Source organism: Pimephales promelas, chromosome 10, assembly GCF_988280905.1.
Source record: "Pimephales promelas chromosome 10, fPimPro1.hap1.1, whole genome shotgun sequence".
NCBI classification, from domain to species: Eukaryota; Metazoa; Chordata; class Actinopteri; order Cypriniformes; family Leuciscidae; genus Pimephales; species Pimephales promelas.
This window is the reverse complement of record NC_142778.1, coordinates 23156683-23177299: the sequence shown is the minus strand read 5'-3', so window position 1 is coordinate 23177299 and position 20617 is coordinate 23156683. Positions and strand designations below refer to the sequence as shown.

Here is a 20617-nt window from a genome sequence, read left to right as displayed (position 1 = left end):
ATCTCACAGGAATTCGTACGAATTTTACGAGGTGGCTAATTCGTAACAATTTGTACGACCTCACTCGTACGAATTAGTATGATTTAGCTAAATCGTACATATTTTACGAATTAGCCAATTCGTATGAATTCGTACGAATGACGTACCCCTGACCCCGCCCCTAAACAGAACCGTCACGTGGGTTTAGACAAATCATACGAATTCGTACGAGTGAGGTCGTATGAATTAGTAAGAAGTAGCCACTTTTGAATCACTCGCACGAATTCGTACGAATTGGTCGTGAGATAGCGTAGTAAAAAACACATTTTCTGTTGCAACCCTGCCATTTTAGCTCACGTCTACAAGTCCTTGAGCTACTTTATCATGACTCTTGTGCCATTGGACTCGTACCAAAGAGCTCCGCATCACAAGTGCGAGCAAGTTAACAAATGTCAGAAAGCCATGTACACCAGATCAACACATTGGGATACTGGGGAAATTGTGAACACCTTGAACCCTTCATCATGTTCCTCAAAACATTCTGAACAATATGTGCAGTGTGGTTTATTATCCAGCTGAAAGAGGTCATTTTCACCAGGAAACACCATTTTCATGAAGAGTAGTACCTGGTCTGCAACTATGTTTATGTAGGTGGCATACCAAATATGAACATGAACCCCAGTAAAACATTGCCCAGAGCATCACACTCCCTCCACCGACTTGTCACCACCCAAAGAACATCCTGGTGCCATCACTTCCCCAGGTAAACGGCACACAATTACATGGCTGTGTACACGTTATGTAATAATAGGACTCATCAGACCCAGTCGCTGTGCCATAACAATTGTCCTTTGTCAAAGTCGCTCAGATCTTTATTCCATCTCACACGTTGATAACAAGAACTGATTGTTTGCTTACCATCTAATTCTACCCAGGCCTTTATGTGGCCTTGTTAGGAGATGATCAATGATATTCACTCCATCTGAAACTGGTCATGTTTTGCCTCATTAGTGCATGTGATGCAAATGTCAAAATTAGTTTACAATTCGTGAACTATGGTAAAAGTGTTTTGAGGTCATTATATAGCATGGAAATAAATCTTCATTCCCCTGCAATCATAATTTGTGTGAAACGGAATAAAATTCTGAGTTTTTCTTTGTACGTACGTTTTTGTTTGTTTGTTTTTTGAGTATTGCAGGATTGTAGATGCCTTGAGTTTTTGTTTTTTGGCAGGTTTCACTCAGATTCAACTATAGTGACAGTTGCTGTGTGAATCAATACCGCATTAGCTGTAATCATAATTTAGCCTAGAGTTATTTATCTATTAAAGATTACCTGAACACCCTGAGGAACAGGTTCTCAAAATCAAGGGTTTGATCAGTCAGAAACAAAGAAGACAAGGAAAACCAAACAGTTTCAGTCTACAAGGATGTAACACAATGTTCAAGATTGTGGGGATTAAATGTAAAACTTTAGGAATCGAATCGCTGAAATTAATTTAATTAAGAAATTGTATTTGTGACTTAATTATCATCAGAATACTGATGCTACAGAAACACATTTCAGTTCCAGGATAATACGTGTAGGTTTGTTCATGAACTAATAAATAACAAATAAACAATAACAAAGTTAAAGTCTATGAGGAATCTGCATAAATTATTGATTAATGCAACATGCTTTAACTTCAGAGAAAAACACAAAAGCCATGAATGATGTCTTTATGCTTTATATACAATTCTGTTAAACTTTTGGGTCAGTAAGATTTCATTAAGATTTTTTTTTTTAAGTGAATACTTTTATTCAGTAAGGCTGCATTGAATTGCTTAAAAGTGACAGTAAAGACATTTAAAATGTTACATAAGTTTTCTATTTCAAATACATGTTTTTAAAGAATCCTGAAAAAAGAAAAATAAATACAAAAAATACTAACTGTTTTTGACTGATAATTAGAAATGTTTCCATAGCAGCAAAAAAAGCATATCAGACTGATCATGTGACACGGAAGACTGGAATGATGATGCTAAAAATTCAGCTTTGCATCACCGGGAAAAATACAATTTTAAAATATAATCAGCTATTTAAAATTATAATGATATTTCATAATATTACTGTTTTTTTAAAAAAAAAAAAATACTGGTAATTTACTGTTATTTTTATCAAATAAATACAGCCCTGGTGAGCATAAGAGTTTTCTTTTAAAATTAAAAAATACAAATCGAATTAACCGCAAACTTTGTATCATAACTTAGCTGAGTCGGGACAAAAACAGGTCGCGTTTTACATTTGAGATTCCAGAACATACGGTGCCCCTGCCTGGCATTGTGGGTAATCTACAGCACCAGCACGCATTCACACAGGAGGAAGTGGCTTTAGATATGCAGCTATTCTGAAGCTCATCCTTTTAAACAGCACACAAACAGGCCTACGCCAGGAGACGAGCTAGTCTCATCCTCCTCAAACCACTGAGACCATCTCTCTGTATTTTTCCCTTCATCCATTGTTGTGGAAAAACCTCTGAGAGCACAAGCAATGAGGGGAGGGCAGGTGGAGGCAGAGGAACGGTCCCATCTGAGGCTGATAAAAATAAACTTCCCAACCCTACTGCCTGCACTCTCTGCAGGGCACATGTGTGTGTGGGCAAAGGAAACATGAGTGCTACACACTCACCTTTTTCCATTCATCTCAGCATGCGTGTCCATCTAATCAAATTTGGAGTTCTGATTATTTGCGTACGTGATCGTTTGAACCCTTTCCACAGGGTCCAAAGATGATTTGAAGGCAAACAGACACCTAAAATCAAATCTAATCCAATATTCATCATTTCTTTTTGCTTTCCAGGGGGAAAACTGTTTTATAGCATAAATGTTTCCCATTTCACAGGAATTTGGCAGAGTATTGTTTTAGGTGTGTGTGCGCTCTAACGCTGGGGCTTTATTTCTGAAGAGGATAGAGTTCACATGCTGCAAACGCAACCCAACACCAGATTCTTGGCGTGTTTGTGAATTAAAAGCTTAATTAAAGTGAAATAAAACTTCTCTCATTCCTTCATGAGATTATAGCCGTATTAAAACATTCACTTTGGAATGTGATAGCTTTACACCAAAAACATTATCCCATCCAACAAATTTGCACACGCTCCCACTGAAGTTAGTAGCCAATCTCTTGTTTCTCTACTACCTACAAGCAGCGACAGATTCTGCATGTTCTTTATGTCTTTCCACACCACTTCACATTCATGTAAAGGTGTTATTGTTAACCTGCCCTGGGAACTTTCAGCTCAGAGGGGACACTGATACCACTCCCACGAGGAACGCAATCAAAAAAAGATCACGTGAGGACATTTGAAGTGGTCCTTAATATTTGAAAGGCATTTTATACAGTAAAACCATGTTTAGCAAAATATGATAATGTCAACAAGTTTCTGTAATCAACATTGTTTAATACAAATAAATAAAATAGACTCTGGAAAATGCTAAGTTGGGTTTAATTTATGATTTGCATTTGTAATCAGACAATTGGGTTTGCCCATATTTGACCCAAAATTGGGTTCAAACAACCCAGCATTTTTTTAGAGTGTAAAATAAGTAAAAATTATTTTATTAAATTATTATTTTATTAAATTATAAAAATTAAATTATTTTATTTGTTTATAGCTTAAACCTTTATCACCTTTAAAATGTAACATAAAGCTATAAACAAAGTTTTCAACTGGTAATATTTATTGCAAAGTATTATTATTATATAAAAGTATGTTATTTTGTTACTTTAAAGGAGCGATTTCTACCTGAACTAATCCCCCAAAATAATTTTATTTCTTTTACACTCTAAAAAATGCTGGGATGTTAACTCAATTTTGGGTAAAATATGGACAAACCCAAACGTTGGGTTAAAAATGTAATTTAAAATGTTAACCTACTGGATTACTGGGTTTGTCAATATTTGACCCAAGTTTGGGTTGAAATAACCCACATTTTTTTAGAGTGTAACTTATATTGAAAGTGAAGTGTGTATGTTTTCTTCAATCCTACCTTAAAGGTGCATTGTGTAATATTTAGGATGATCTGTTGACAGAACTATGTTTTCAGTTGTGTATAAAGCAACACATTCTCATCCTTCGGCGTCATATAGGTGACGCCATATGACATTTCGTCGAAATACTACGCATGTGGCACCCTTTAGCGTCAATATAACACGCATTGTTATGGGTAGGTTTAGGTCTGCGCTCATTTTGAAGCAAAATGATGCAAGTCACCTGTATATCGCTCTGGGTTCTGCGTGTTATATTGACACTAAAGGGTGCCATGTGCATAGTATTTTGACGAAATGTCATATGGCGTCACCTATATGACGCCAAAGGATGAGAACAGGCTCGTATAAAGACTTTACTTAGTGAACAGTTCTGTTTGTATTACCTTACAATGAGCCATTTCTATCTACATACACCACAGGTCCCCATACATTGAAATGCGCCAACATTCTATACAGTAGCCCTAAACGGACAAACGCGTTTCGTCACTATGTTGTTCTTTGTGCCAAGAAGGTAGCTAAAGTCAGCGAATACAACACTGACATATATTTTTACTGAATAATTAAGTAATTTATCTTTGTAAAGAAACCTCATTGCTTAACTGTGGTTGCTCTCTGCTGTCTCAAGCGACGATCTTTTTCTGTCGGCCACCGTAACTTCTGTTGGCTGCAATTCACGACCTCAGCACTAGATGCTGCTACAAATTACACAGTGTACCTTTAATATACAGACATAACTTCTGTATAAGAAAACCATTCTTAGGCTGGATTCTCACAAAAACTGTGAATCATCCCAACCAGCCCACAAGAAAATTGGCTTTGTTGTAAAAAAAAAAAAAAAAAAAAAAAATGTTTGGCCAAAAGTTTGGCCAATCATTGGAAGCAAGGTGAATATTTAAAAAAAAAAAAAAATCTGTATAAACAAAGAAATACATTCCATTTGGTGACAATAGTGCCACTGAAGTCACACAACTCACCTTTAAATAAATATAAAACCAATACAATCTTCATAGTCTCTAAATTATGTAAAGACACTAAACAATCAAACATACTCTCCATGAGTAACAACTTCCACACACCCACATGCATTTTAATTGATGAGAATTCAGCAAAAGATGAATCAGCCAGACTGTGGTGACAAATGTTCACAGGTGTGCTGGAAAATTTCAGAATCCATCTTGGCATTTCACCAAATTGTGATTGCCCAGATCAGCCTGCATACATCACAAACACACATGCACTCGCATAGCAAAAGCACAACACATATTCCCTCTCTCCATCTCTCTTTGTCTCTTCCTTCATTGTTTTCCACACAAACAGTGTGTGCATGCCTGTAGGTGTCAGTGTTTGATACGGCGAACAGCTCTAGACGTCTGTGTGTATCTGTGTTCGGGCAGATGAGAGCTCTGGGTACTTAAGAAGCCCCCTGTGTGTTTGTGCATGTGTGCGTGCTGGATCGAGTGTGTCTGTCGCCTGACAGTCATACACCGCGGTTCATATAGAGCTCAGCTTCCACCAGCCAGCTAATGAGGAGCTGTCAGTGCAATTAGAAAGCTGGCAGAGAGAGAAATGGCTCACTTTCATACAGCCATCTGCCCTGACTGTTAAACCCCTCCCTCCCTCTCTCTGTGTGTGTGTGTGTGTGTGTGTGTCTCTTTCTAATTACAGTGCGAGGCTGGAACGAGCTCTTTCATTTAAACACTCTTACTGTGAATTCACTCTTGACAGCTCACTTCATCACGAACGCCAATCGGACGGGAAGAGTTGTAATGTTTTAGCATAACCGCATCATTAAAAACAGCCACTTTACGTTATACAGTCTGCAATTATAATAACACACTCCATCAAAACACTGAGAATCTTATAAACAATTTACTCGAACTTAGAGCAACAAAAAGTGGAGGGAGGTACACGCAGAGAAGAATATGAATGATCAGTGGTCCGTCCGTGACCCAAAAATGTTCTGATAGGGTCACTGTCAAACAAAACTGTATATAAATAATCAAATTGAACATTGTGTACAGTTATTATAGCAAAATAGTCCCGTCAGCTTCTGAAAGAGGAGATAACATTTCCTGTCAGCATTAAAACTTCCAATTCATTTCTGATATTATGGTGCAAATTTGGTGTCACTTTCCAGCATAGATGTCCTCATCCTCAAAACAATGAACAAAACTAAACAAGGTGAAAATAATTTATTAAATCAATTATTAATTATAATTGGCATTTGTGTTGGTTACTGAAGCAAAACCACTGTGATCATTTGCAATTGACTCATATTAATAAGTTAGATTTAACTTAATGTGCAGTATATAAATAAATAAATAAATAAACATTCCCACCTGTGCATCCAGATACACGCATTCAGCCCACACACTCAACTACACATGATTTAACCTGTGCATGAAACTCAAATAAATCGCAAAATAATGTGATAAATAATGTATTATTGCTTCCTACATAGTTGAACCCTTCCTTCTAACATACTGCTGATTAAAACTGTAAAAAAAAGCTTGGTCAGGCAACCTAAAAAACATGTAATTTATGTGGATTTTCACATAATGATCAAGTTATATTTGTTTAATATTACTGCATTAGGTTATACCTACAAAATTAAGATTTATGGGTCAAATCAGCCAGAAATAGTGCCTTTAATTTTTGTGCAGAACCACTTTTTATGGTTAAATGTTTTTTTTAAATCATAAAAAAAAAAAAAACATTAATCATGATAAATCATCTGGTAATGCTCCTTCAATCTGACATTCCACCTCTTGGCACCAACGAACAAAAAACACCATATTACTTTAATTCAATACCACCACTCTAATATTTTAGTTATTAATAATGAAAGCAAACTTAAATGTAAAACTCCATATGCACCCCTTCATATCAGATTGAAATCCAGCTCATTTTCAAGCTTTCAAAAACATCTTTGTAAATGACCCACCATGCATAATTAAACCATGTGAATCATATCAATGAAATATTCCCCAGAAGCATTCGGAACCGTACGCCAACTCAACACAGACTGAACCTATCAAACTTTAACAAGCCTAAAGATCTGCTCTTCTAAGATAGCTCAATCATTCTGACTGATTTTTGATTTTTCAGAATCCCAGCACCAGGAGGTGACTGACCTTTATAGGAGAGTTTGAGCCGGGGTACGTTGTTCTTGCTCCTCTGTGCATCGGTTCCTCTCTCCGGCACGCCGAGTGCCCACAGCAGCAGTACAATCCCCCACAGGTAGTCCATGTTCTTCCCTGTCTGCATGCAGTCCCGTGGCCACCGTTTCAGCAATCCAGTCCTTCGGAACGCCACCTGAGGATGGAGCAGGTGTGTCTGTGTGTTGAATAAGTCAGCGCGTGTGAACCACACAACGATCACATCTCTCCTGGTGAAGCAGCCACAGCCTCAGGAGAGGACCATGAGTGTCCACACCACTCACTGTTTCACTTTCAAAGTGTGTTAGTTGTGTTCCTGTGGTTGTTTATCTCCTAGATGTTGTGTACTCTTCCTCTCGGACTTTTAAATAGTAACTTGGCTGAGACTAAACTCAACTGAAGCTTGGTGAAGCCCTAGGCACTCTTCTGTTGCTTGCTCTCCGTGTCTCTCTGCAAAGCTCAGTGCGCGCACACAGTCTCAGCGCAGGACTGAGAGAGAGCAGAGCCAGCTGAGAAAGACTGAGAGAGAGAGAGAGAGAGAGAGAGAAAGAGAGAGAGAGAGAGGGCTGTACTTCCAGTAGAGGATCCTCTAGGTATACTGTTTTTTCCTACTTCCACATCCCACACACTAGGGAAGCTTATTTCTGCCGGGGGGACAATTCTGACTTTTTTTCTAAACTCCCAATTCTGAGAAAAAAAGAATTGTGAGAGATACAATTCTGGATTTTCTTCTCAGAATTATGAGATATAAACTTGCCATTGAAAAAAAACAAAAAAACAAAAAAACAAAACAGAATTGTAAGCGTAATTGTAAGGGGGGAAAAGTCAGAATTGTGAAATAAGTTACAATTAAATTTTGAATTGTTTTTATTCTGTGGATGAAACAAGATTCCATGCACAAATACACAGTCAGTCAAAGTTCCACTTACTAGAATGTGTAGAGTAGTAGAAATTTTAACATATTTAAATATTTTATATCATATGAAAACGCTAAAACTTTGTGAGATAAAAATGTGCAATTCACACACGCAGTCACGCGCACGGTCAAAGTTGCACTCACACCACAAGAATCATTCATTGGAGGGCATGTGGTATAGTAAATATTTCTTGACCTCACTGTCAAGGTTTCACACTGTCACAGAACAAATTTTACGTCCTACTCGAGACATTAGGAAGTTGTCCCTTCCTGTCCATGTCTCACACTGTTCTCTGCCGCCCAGGAGTCAAAAAACACTTGCCGAACTCCACCCTCACACCAGACGTTTATTTTTAGCACGTCTCCTCGTGAGGTAGGAGTGTGGGAGGAAGGATGATATTCCATGTTTAAAGAGAGGCTGGTCAGGGCACTTGTGGAGTTAAAGGGATAGTTCGTCATTTACTTTCTTATTTCATATTTATTTAATTTATACATTTATACTGTTAAGCTCCAAAAGAACCGAATAAAAGTAAAACCTTATAACTTATAATAGAAATTTGAAAACAATCACTTTTAATCATGCCACACAATATAAATATAAATAAATATTTGGGAAGCAAATACTTTTATTCAACAAGAAAGTATTAAATTGATCAAAAGTGAAAGTAAAAGACATTTATAAAGTTGCAAAATATTTCAATTCCAAGACTACTTGAAAAAAATGATCACCATTTTCAAAAAAAAAAAAAAAAAAACTTTTACCGACCCCACATTTTTGAATATATAAACATTTTTACTTGTGTTTTACTTGAAAAGAGTGCCTGGGACATTCTTTCTCTTTTCACATCCCACAGAAGAAAGAAAATAACAGGGAAGACATGACATTAGAGTGGGTAAATGATGTGCACGTTTGATTGGCACCAGTTGCTTTGACACCACCCACTCCACCCTAAAACCATTGACCTCATTATCTGTGATTCCTCCCCCACAAACACACCTCTTCTAGAAGACAATGGAGCAGGCCTTTCAGCTTTATCTCTTTTTAATATCACAGTGCCATGAATCTGCCTATTGTAACACGATAATGTTGAACTACAGGCCACCGGACTTCTCTTCATATTTCTGCTTGGCACAAACCACACAGGGCATGAATACTTCAGTAATTGGGATTTAATAGGTTTTGACAAACAAGCTTGCGATTGTCAGTAATGTCCAAAGCTCTCAGCAACTGATGTCATATGAGAGCAAAGAGACAGAACATTGGGAATATCTTGCATTATATGATATAATTACCTTCTCTGGAAATTACATAATATAGAAGTATTGAGCTGATCAAAAAGACTGTAAAACTTTATTTAAGGTGGCTGTATTTTGGTGGCTAAGGGGGTCCACCAAAAAGCATGCACAGAGAAGTCAAAATTAAACATGATTTAATGACTCGTACACGTAAGTACACATTGATGGCCTAAGACACGAAACGAGCGGTTTGTGTGAGAAAACGAACAGTATTTATATCGTTTTACCTCTTGTAATCATAGCCATGACAAAATGATCTGACGGCACGGGTGCTTCGGTCTGCGCATGCGCCGGAAGTGATCGCTTGCGCGCCTACGTCACTCTTTGTTTATACAGAGATTTCGGAAGCTTTACCTTTCACTAAACATATTTAGATATACGGAAAACCGCAATGGAAGACGATTTCGGTATGTCTAAATATGTTTAGTAAAAGGTAAAACTTCCGAAATCTCTGTGTAAATATTGAGTGACGTCACACGCAAGCGATCACTTCCGGCGTAACATTGAACTGATTCAGTTCGGTTCAGTTGGACATTGCACAACGGATTCAGATCACTTGGACGTCACTGTGATTACACAAGGTAAAAACGATATAAATACTGTTCGTTTTCTCACAAAAACTGCTCGTTTCGTGTCTTAGGCCATCAATGTGTACTTACATTTAAGAGTCATTAAATCATGTTTAATTTTGACTTCTCTGTGCATGCTTTTTGGTGGACCCCCTTAGCCTCCAGTGTATGACTGATAGACAACAACGGTTTGACTGAAAAATGACAAAATTGAAAATACTGTGGAAACAAAGACACCTACATCTTGGATGCCCTTGAGGTAAGCTAAAACATATCAAAAATTAATTTCAAAGTGAACTATCCCTTTAAAATCTGGTGGATTCTGATTGGCTGTCAATGTTTTCATTGTTCATCAGCTGAAAAAAAAAAGTGATCCAAACAATATTGTTTCGCTGTTCTGTTATAGTTGTGGTGTGGACTCTATTCTTTTATATTTAAAACGGTTTTAAGAACTACATCTTTATCGTTATAGTTATCGCCCTTGGTGTTAATGGGCCTTTAGTGTGAAGGGGCTTTTAGTTCTAACTTTTTGCAAATAGAAAACACAATGGTTTGCTGACTGTTTGAATTTAAATGTAATTTTGTCATAATGAGAAATGCCAGCTGTAAGAATAGGCTGAGAAGACTAAACTCTGTTTAATTCAAATTGATGTGGAGTCATGATAAAGCAAGTGTTTGCTTGCTATATAAAGGTTTGGACAGAGAGTCTGCTAATGGGTAAATAATGAGGCAGGCAAGCAGAGCGAGAGCGGCAGTCTGCCAAGTTAGTTCAAGTGGTGTTCAATTTTCATTATAGTTGCCTCCCACTACAGTGAGCTCCCCCCGTTTAATTGATGTCTCCTTCCAGTGAGACACACAAACTCAAGCAATTAAACTTCACACCTAAATATACACATCAGATTTTACTACTGAACTAAATAGGCTTAAATTGTTGATCTCTATCTATCTATCTATCTATCTATCTATCTATCTATCTATCTATCTATCTATCTATCTATCTATCTATCTATCTATCTATCTATCTATCTATCTATCTATCTATCTATCTATCTATCTATCTATCTGTCTCTATCTATCTATCTATCTATCTATCTATCTATCTATCTATCTATCTATCTATCTATCTATCTATCTATCTATCTATCTATCTATCTATCTATCTATCTATCTATCTATCTATCTATCTATCTATCTGTCTCTATCTATGCTGAACTATATTCCTGCATGACTTCAGGGTCGAACTATTACACAACATAATTTATTGCCACTCACTCACACACACAAGGTCAGCTTGGCATCAAGTGTTCGTTTTTTTTTTTGTTTTCTAGTGAATCTCACATTGGAATCAGATGACCAAGGGCCTGAGGTACTGAGGTCTTAATATCAGATGGGAAGGATGAATTTCTAAGGAAAGTGAACAGAGTATGCCTGTAATTCTGTTCTGTTTCAAGAAAAAAGGGACATTGGTTGAATATTTCTTACTTGCATGTCCCACAAATGCTGCACCAGTAAATAGGCATATTTTAGATTCTGTGTCAAAACACAAATATTAATCAAAAATAAAAAAACATTTTTTAAACTTGGTGTTTAATAAAAAAATCAAGTTTGGAGTTTATTTGGTGTCGATTTGAGGTACTACCTACGGTGAAGGGGCTTGCTGAGTCCTTTTTAGGGATACTCGTCCATTTGTGTGCCTCAACTGGCACTCAGCTCTTACCTGTAACTGTAAGAAGCTGAATCATGTGCAGTCTCCACGACCCGTAAATTGTCTCGGACATGGGCAAAACCTAGCAAGGTTATCTGTCAGGTCAAAAACCCTCTGTGAGTTTGGGATTAGCCTATCCAAGCATGTGAAGATGGCATCAGCACAGGGGAGAGAAGACGTGAACACTTGTGGTAAGCGAAGGGCATGGTAAGGCTCACAAGGAGTCTTGGCCATCCACAGGGTCTGAAGAAGGATGGGCACTGCCAGGTTTTACTCTTGGCTCAAGACACCACAAATGATGATTAACAGCTCTCCAAATGCAATTCTGGATCGGCCATCACCAGGGAAAACCAAGACCCCGCTGTCCACTCCTCAGGATGCGATAAGTATGCTGGTAACCAAAAAACAATAAGTCTTCATGGTAGAAACATCTTCACCACTTCTATATTGGAAAGTCTGTACATTGTAACAGACGGCCAAGCTTAAAGAGCTTATCCATGAGATGGACCAGTACTCCTGGCATCTCTTCAAAACTAAATGGAAAGACTTCTGAGATATGTCAACAGATGAAGGCCACCTGTTTTTCTACAGCGGAGAATCTGACAGACACATGAACGGTGTTAGTTTTCTTGTACATAAGGACAGCAAGAATACTGTACTAGGCTGTCAACCAATCTCAGGAAGGCTTATTACCATCCGCCACAGTGCAACACTTTTAAACATTATGGTCATCCAAGCATGCACCCACCTTGGATTACACAGTGAGGAAGACATAGAAGAGTTCTACAACCAGGTGTAAAATACCACTGACAAGGCTCCAAAGAAATACATTATAACCATTCAAGGTTACTGGAATGCCAACAGTCAGACAAGAAAGGCACCTGAGCAATAGCTTGCAACCCCAAGACAAACAGCAAGGGAGGAAGGCTACTGGAGATTGCCACCTATAACAACTGTAAACTGGCAAACACTCTGGGAAACCACAAGAACTCCCATAAATGGACATAGCATGTACCTAATGGAATCCACCACAATCAAATCGATTACATCATGATCCCACAACATTTCAACAGCAGAATAAAGCAAGACATCATCTGCACCATTCCCAGGACAGACATTGGAAGTGACCATTACTTAGTCACAAAGAAACTTGCATGTACTGTAAGTCTCAAGAAGACCAAGTGGTAGAAAAATCCCCACATCAAGTTTGAGTTGGAACGACATAAAGATCCAGACGTCGCACAGTTCCCCAGCCTTCATTGGTGGAAAGTTTGCCTCCCTTGTCATTTTAGAGGAATACATTGAAACCCTTGGTGCTAAATTCTCCTCAGCCACAATGGAAGCAGCAACTGCAATACTTGTAAACTATTGATGCAAGTTGAAGCCCCGGGTCACTGATGAGATACTTCAGCAGTGTGACAAGGCATCAGCTCAAGAAAGAAATAAACCATATAGATGGCTCAAATAAATACAGAGAGGGCAACATGAACATCGAGAAGGGCACAATCTTAGAAAAAAAGGTTCTATATAGAACCTTAAAAGGTTCTATTAGCACTACGTATTTGGAACCCCTAATAGGTTATATACACTCTTAAAAAAAAGGTTCATCTGGGTTCTATATAGAACCCTGGGGTTCCATACTTGGCCAATAGAACCTTTTAACAAAAAAAAAAAAATGGTTCTATATAGAACCATTTTGGGGTTCCATATATGAAGCGGTGGATGGAACCATGTCTGGTTCTAAATAGAACCATTTCTTCTAAGAGTGCAGGAAGATCAATGTCAACAGTATACAGGGCAAAGCAGGAAATTGTCTAAACAGAGGAAAAGGAGATCAGGAACATGTGGATTGAGTATTTCTCTGAGCTTTACAACCACCCAGATCAAGGAGACCCAGAGATAATCTTTGGAACCAGTCCAGGACACGAAGATGACTTCCCCATCCAACTATTCCAACTATATCCAACTATCAGTTTAATCAGTCACCCCAGTAAGGTAATGCTCAAAATCCTGCTCAAAAAACTAAAACAATAGGCAAAAAAACATCATTGTTTAATAACAAGAAGGCTCCAGAGAAGGAAGGAGCACAGTCGAACAAATCTTCAAGCTGCTTCGATTTTGTGAAAAGTACCAGTAACATCAGAGACATCTCTATCACACTGTAAATTTCGAAAAAGCATTTGACAAGGTGTGGCATGCAGCCCTTTGGAACACCATGAGAAGATTCAACATGGGCAGAAAGCTTGCTCTCACCAGTCCAAATACCTTGGTGCTATGGTATCCGATGAGGGATCCAAACCAAAAATTATGGCCAGGATAGACAATCGCAATTTACCAGACTGAAGCCATTCTGAAGGGACAAAAACATCACCTTATTAAAGCTCAGACTTATGCACATGCATACTCTGACTGGTTATCTCCATTATCCTGTATGCATGTCAATCGTGGACACTGACAGCTGAGCTGAAGAGGAAAATTCAGGCCTTTTTTAAACAATGCTTTCAAAAGATTTTGGGCACCAGCTACAAAGACGATGTGACCAATGCAGAAGTGAACCTCACCATTAGGCAGTATGCAATTAGCACCTCACCATAATTTAGGCCCTATGAAGAACTCCTAGCAACAGTCAAAAGAATGAAATTGCAGTGGTATAGACACGACAACAGATCCTCTGGGCTTTCCAAAGCCATTCTCCAGTGCATGGTTGAAGGTACAAGAAAGGAAACCAGGGGAAAAAAATGGGCTGACAATATCAAAGAATGGACTGGGGCTGACTTTGCTAACACACAAGTCCTGACCAAGATTGGGTCAAAAATGGAAAGAGCTGACAATCCAGTGGATTATGAGATTTGTATCGTATCATATCAAGTTTGAGAACCATTGATATGAATTTCTTTCATTCCTTCTTATCGGAGTCATTAACCTCAGTGGTTCTCAAACCTGATTTTGCATTAGTTCAAAATGCAACTAATTTATTTTTCACATTTTAAGTTTTTATATTACTAGACCCTATGAACTGAATAGGCCCAAACACAATTATTGACATGACAGACCGAATAGGAAAGTTAGTGTCTCATTGCTATAGGCATAAAATAAGTCATTTGGAGAAGCATGGAAGATCCAGAACTAATTCTCTTTCAAACAGACTCAGTGGTCTGAAAACTGAAGCTCCTGGGAGTTTGTATATTCAGGCTAGAAGAAAAACCGTCATCTGGAAGATCGTTTGGTTATTGCTTATTGTCTTTGCAAAGTAACCCAGTCTGATTCTGTAAACCCTCTCAAATCTACGTACTGGGCCACATCATGGACAAAGGACCAATTCATGGAGCCATTTATTTATTTATTTATTTTTTTGGAAAGACATTAATAATTTTATTTAGCAAGGATGCTAAATTGAGCAAACATAACCGTAAAGACACATTGCAAAAAAGAAAATAAATATATATTTTTTTAACTTTCTATTCATCAAAGAATCCTAAAAGATATCACTTTTATCACATTTTCCACAAAAAAAAATATCTAAAGTAGTGAAATAGACCAAACACTGAAGTAGACCGAAGATTGGAGTACTGGCTATCGAAAAATCAGATTCTCCAACACAGGAATAAATTACATTTTGAACTATTAAAATATAAAACAGTTATTATAAATTATGCAATAATAATATTATGCAATATTACTGTTTTTACATTACACACATAATTTACATTACAAAGCTAAAAAGCTAAACAAAATACTCTTACAATGAACACATATCAACAGGTTATAAGAAACATAAATAAATCGACTAATTATTTGGAACCAATCCTAAAGGGTTCAAACAAGAATCCACAAGGATCAAACTGGATAAACGGAAAAACTAAACGGGAAATTGTAGTTTCAGCTTATCTAATAGGATCTTATTTGATTCATATAATCTTCTTTCGACTGGCTCAAAATAGGATAGAAATTCCATAGGAATTCCAGCAAGTTCAACTAACGAGTCATACACAAAATTAACTATTCTTGCTTTTTTAATGGTCTGTTTACACCAAAGGAATAATTAGTCCCTGTGGTTTCACACACACAAAGTGAAACCACAGGGAACATGAATATCTTATATACTCAGGACTCATTAATACAATACAAACCCTCCATCAGCCTACACAGAACCCCCACCATCACAACCAACACAAAGACAAAAGACATGCTCGCACCCACTCTGATGCCCACACCTCTATCATACCTCCATTACCCTCTCTATACCCTTTCAGGCTCCATCCACCATTCCCGGCCTAGCTCTCGACCTCCACCCACTAGTGACCACTTGGGTGGAGTGTTCAAGCCTCCTCTGTTGAAAACACTCTGGGAAAGTAATCCCATAAATGAGGCTGTATAGCTCAGCCATTTGTCCAAAAGCCCATGCAGAGTCTGTCCCAGGACTGTGGGACCTTGTGACAGGTGTCAGAAGATGCATATAAGGCAGCGTGAGTCATGATAAAAGAAGAAGAGAGGAATTATGCTTTACCTATTCTAATAACTATGCATAAGAATTTCTAAATCCTTACAGACACTGTTTTACCATACTGAGGGAATCCAGCTGTGCAATCAAACTTCACTTTTAGAATAAAATAAATAAATTAATAACAATCAAGCAGGAGGTGGAGAAACTTAATCTCTTTACCTTCATGGTAGTATTCAAATAAGTAGTACCATGGTTTTACAAAGGTATTTTGGATGTGGTACAATAATAAATGTCATATCACTTGCAAAAAGTGCCATATTGCAACTATGCTATTTTAGATATGGCACAATGGTAAATCATATCACTTAAAAAGTACAATGGTATTACTATGGTATTTTAGACATGGCATGTGTATTGCAGTGCACTACAATAAATATTATAAGTATCAAAATGGAGTGGTACTGCTAAAACACTGAACTGCTAAATTGAATACATAAAATGTTCATACTATTAAAGGTATTGGATTTCATTAACCATGCTATACTGTGATTGCACCATAAGCCACCATAAGTGAAATGGGTCATAAATAATACCATGTTAACAAAAAAGAACCCTTAAAATACAATGTAAATTCCATTCCAGTAACATATATCAAAATACAATATCTCCATTTATTACATAAAAACGTTTTTTTTTTTTTTTGTGATGATACCAATGTTCCTTATGTAAACCATTGTAATATCATAGTATATTTTGATACTTAATATGTAATACTTTATATATTTCATATATAAGGCATTGTCAATGCACAAAAGCCTCTACGATAAACCATTAAATGTTTTGATTTAAAATGATCAACTATTATAGAGTCTCAAAGCAGGACATGTACATAGGAACAGAGAGAGAGACAGCAGAAAGTGGGGTAAAGGGGAGTGGCCTAATTTCAGAATGTCCCCTTGTGATCCAAACACAGGCAGTCGCCTTCTGAGTGTCGTCAACATGCACTAACCAGGAGCAATTATTTACTCTATAAACATTTCATGGTAGAATCCTGGCTGAGACCGACATGCAGAATTAATGGACACGAACACCACGCTGTGTGAGTCAGTTTCTCTATCTCAATAAAAAATAGATGGCAAAATAACGTGAAAAACCACAAAGCCATGAATAAATTACTTTGCGCAATGTGCTCGCCTTCCCACCGTGCAGAGGCCGACCCACCCTTCCCTTAAGTGCCAACGGGCACATGGTGGAACTGGAACTTCACAGTACTGACCTTTAACACAGCTGTTAAGTTGCACAGAAGCTGCACATGTGGTTCAAATCAGATAACATTTATTTCAACCATTTTGCTTCGCTTTACACATAAATGTAGGTGTGCGAGTAATACATATGGTGCCAAATAACCTTTGAACCTTTAAATGCATATACACTACTGTTCAAAAGTTTTGGGTCATTGGGTCACATTTTGAATCAATGTTCAAAGAAATCTCCTATGTTTACCAATGCTACATTAATTTAATACAAAAAATACAGTTAAAATATTAATATTGTAAAATAGTATGGCAATTTACGTCTGCTCTATTTTATTTCAAAGTGTAATTCATTGCTGGGATGGCAAAGCTGAATTTTCAGCATGATTACCCTGAACAGTTGTGGTAGTTACACCCTATTAATCACTTTATTTGGTTTTCTAAACTATTAAACAAGAAACATATTAAAAGGCAGGGTATTTTGAGAAACTAGCAGAAAACTGCTGAATTTTGAAAGTATCCAACAGGGAAACTCCCACCCCCTCCCCTATAGGCTCCATCCAAAGCCACGCCCCCAAAGCACATGAACTCGTGATGCCGCTCAGCTGGAGGACGCGTTTACCAGCGCAGAGCAGAGAAGAGTGCATGGAGTGACATCACCTTTTTTGCCTTGTTTGCATGCGCTGACTGTATATGCAGGTACAGGTGGTACTGGGAATTTTGACTGCTCTTTCTCTGCAATAATTGTGAGACTTCCAAGCTTCCGGCCGGTACGTGCCTCTCCTCTTTCGAAATGAGCGAGTCAACCGGGCGCGTGCATGCGGGCAGCTCCTGTAGAAGCAGGTAGCCAGGGAGAGTGACAGTCGGCCAGCCAATCATTGCATTCGTTCCGAATGGACGCTATCTCACGGCCAATTCGTACGAATTCGGCGAATGATTAAAAAGTGTCTAATTCATACGACCTCACTCGTACGAATTCGTACGATTTGTCTAAACCCACGTGATGGGTAGGTTTAGGGGCGGGGTAAGGGGTAGGTCATTCGTACGAATTCATACGAATTGGCCAATTCGTAAAATATGTACGATTTAGCAAAATCGTACTAATCCGTACGAGTGAGGTCATATGAATTGTTACGAATTAGCCACTTTTTAATCATTCGTCGAATTCGTACGATTTGGTCGTAAGATTGGGTTGGGACTACAGACACTCGATTTTTATACTCACCTTTTCAGAGTACTTACATTTTAGATTTGTATTGGTATATAAAGAAAGTTTAAACAAATTTGGGGAAAAGTGTTTTAGAAACAAACTGCCTACCCAACCTTTAAGGAGACAATTATGTGGTAAAAAAAAAAATCTATATTTTTAATTGTCGTACAAATACAGTTTCCATGGCCATTAATTACCATTAAAGCATGTAGCATCCCTCTGCATTCAATCAACCTGCTGATGAGGTGCATTCTGGGACATGCACCCCTGCCTGTATAAATTTATTATCGCTAATGCATTTTTCAGATCCCTTCTACTTAGAATTAGAAAAGAACTATCTAGAACTGTCATGAGCAAACATGAGCTAGAGTTTATCTGATTTGGTAGGTGCAAACTACAGTAGTAATGCAATTTTTGGATGTGCTTCCATCTCAATGAGCCTTTATGCCGTCACTTTAAATATGCTCCTGAGTCTGAAACTAAATCCACATTTCTGCAATTAACCTCATTTATGAGAGCTAAACCCAATTACGATGCAAATTCCCAGAGACTGAGAAACTCCTACCTGTAGCTTAAGGCAGCCACGGCCTTGAAGAAGATTTTCCCCAGCAGCCTCAGGTCTCCTAAGAAGGATTAAAGCAGTTCATTCAAATTTTTCAGCTGTAGACAAAAGCAGGTTTTTAAAGCACTACTCTTGACGCTAATCATTCTCCTAACACACATACGCGGTGGCCCGTGCCAACCTAGAGAATAGTGAGGGAAATATGAAGAAAAGCAGACGGAAAAGGGGATGTGAGGGAGTTTGAGGAGATGAAGGAATCACAGCAGCGTCTATGTTTTAAACTATGCAAAGCTCAACTGAAAAGTCACTATTTTCCTCATTACCGACTCAAGTATATTTGACAGTACAGTAATGCATTTACTGAATTTAAAAAACATTATAGAAGGCCAAATTAATGATTACATTAGTGATGTCAAGATTAAGATTAGTTGTCTACTTTTTTGCACCTACAAGCACATTAAGCAACAGTATACAGTATAGTGTATTATTGCACTAGTATAGGAACAATTTAAGCTCTTGCCGAAGGGTCTTTGAACAGTCACGCCATCCCATTTCCTTTCCCGACACTTGGTCTTGGTATTGGGAGGAGAAATGCCAGAAATGATTCCAGTTTATACTTCTATATAAACTGAATACATAAGCACTTCCAGTTCCATATGTAACCACCAGCCCTTAAAAACCATCCATCATATAGTCAACATATGCAGGGCCACCTTGATGTCAAAACCCCAAACAGTCTTGAATACTCAACCCTTCAGAGAAGCTGTTAACTAGTTCACAAGCACATTTTTTTCCACGCACATGGATGCCATCATAGCTGTAAACGATAACAACCAATAAACAAACCAAATAATTCATTAATTCTGGTAAAACTTTGATGTTTTATTTGTTAAAATTAGTTAACATCTAACATCAATAATACTTTTAAGAATATTTTGATTTAGGTAACTATAATCCATAGTTGCATTCTATTTTAATATTAAAATACAACTTATTAATTTAGATTTTTGTCACACTTTAGATTAGGGTCCCGTTCTCACTATTAACCACGATGACTTTTGCTTCAATAAACTCATTACTGCTTGTTACTAGTTAGTTAGGTAGTTGTTAAGTTGTTTAGGTATTGGGTAGGATTAAGGGATGTAAAATATGCTCATTTAAAAAGAGGCATTAATATGTGCTTTAAAGTGCTTTTTAAAAAGCCAGTATGCTAGTAATATGCATGCCAAGATAATAGTGAGAATTGGACCTTAATAAACTAAAGTGTTACCAAGCTTTTTTTTTTTTTTTTTCAACTGGGTAACGCTAAACAAACATAATTTGTTCATATAACTTCAACACATTCAAATAATTGATATGTTGGCTTTAATTAACTTTTTTATGTCATCAGGTTCTGATATGTTGGCTTTAATTAACTTTTTTTATGTCAACAGGTTCTGATATGTTGGCTTTGAATAACTGTTTTATGTCAACAGGCTGCACATAAGTGGGCTACG

At 37.6% G+C, this 20617-nt stretch overlaps 1 protein-coding gene across 3 annotated transcripts in view; it reads right to left on the bottom strand.

Annotated features, from left to right (window-relative positions):
* Nucleotides 1-20617, bottom strand: part of sema3ab (sema domain, immunoglobulin domain (Ig), short basic domain, secreted, (semaphorin) 3Ab) — a 113844-nt gene that overhangs the window by 33608 nt on the left and 59619 nt on the right. For 2 of the 3 annotated variants that reach the window (XM_089116327.1, XM_089116328.1), the window contains one exon: nucleotides 7143-7323. In XM_089116327.1, the coding sequence (XP_088972453.1) occupies nucleotides 7143-7275 (133 nt within the window). In that variant the 5' untranslated portion in view covers nucleotides 7276-7323. Of the gene's footprint in view, nucleotides 1-7142; nucleotides 7661-20617 lie in introns of those variants that run through there. The other variant, XM_039650420.2, reaches the window with a different exon arrangement.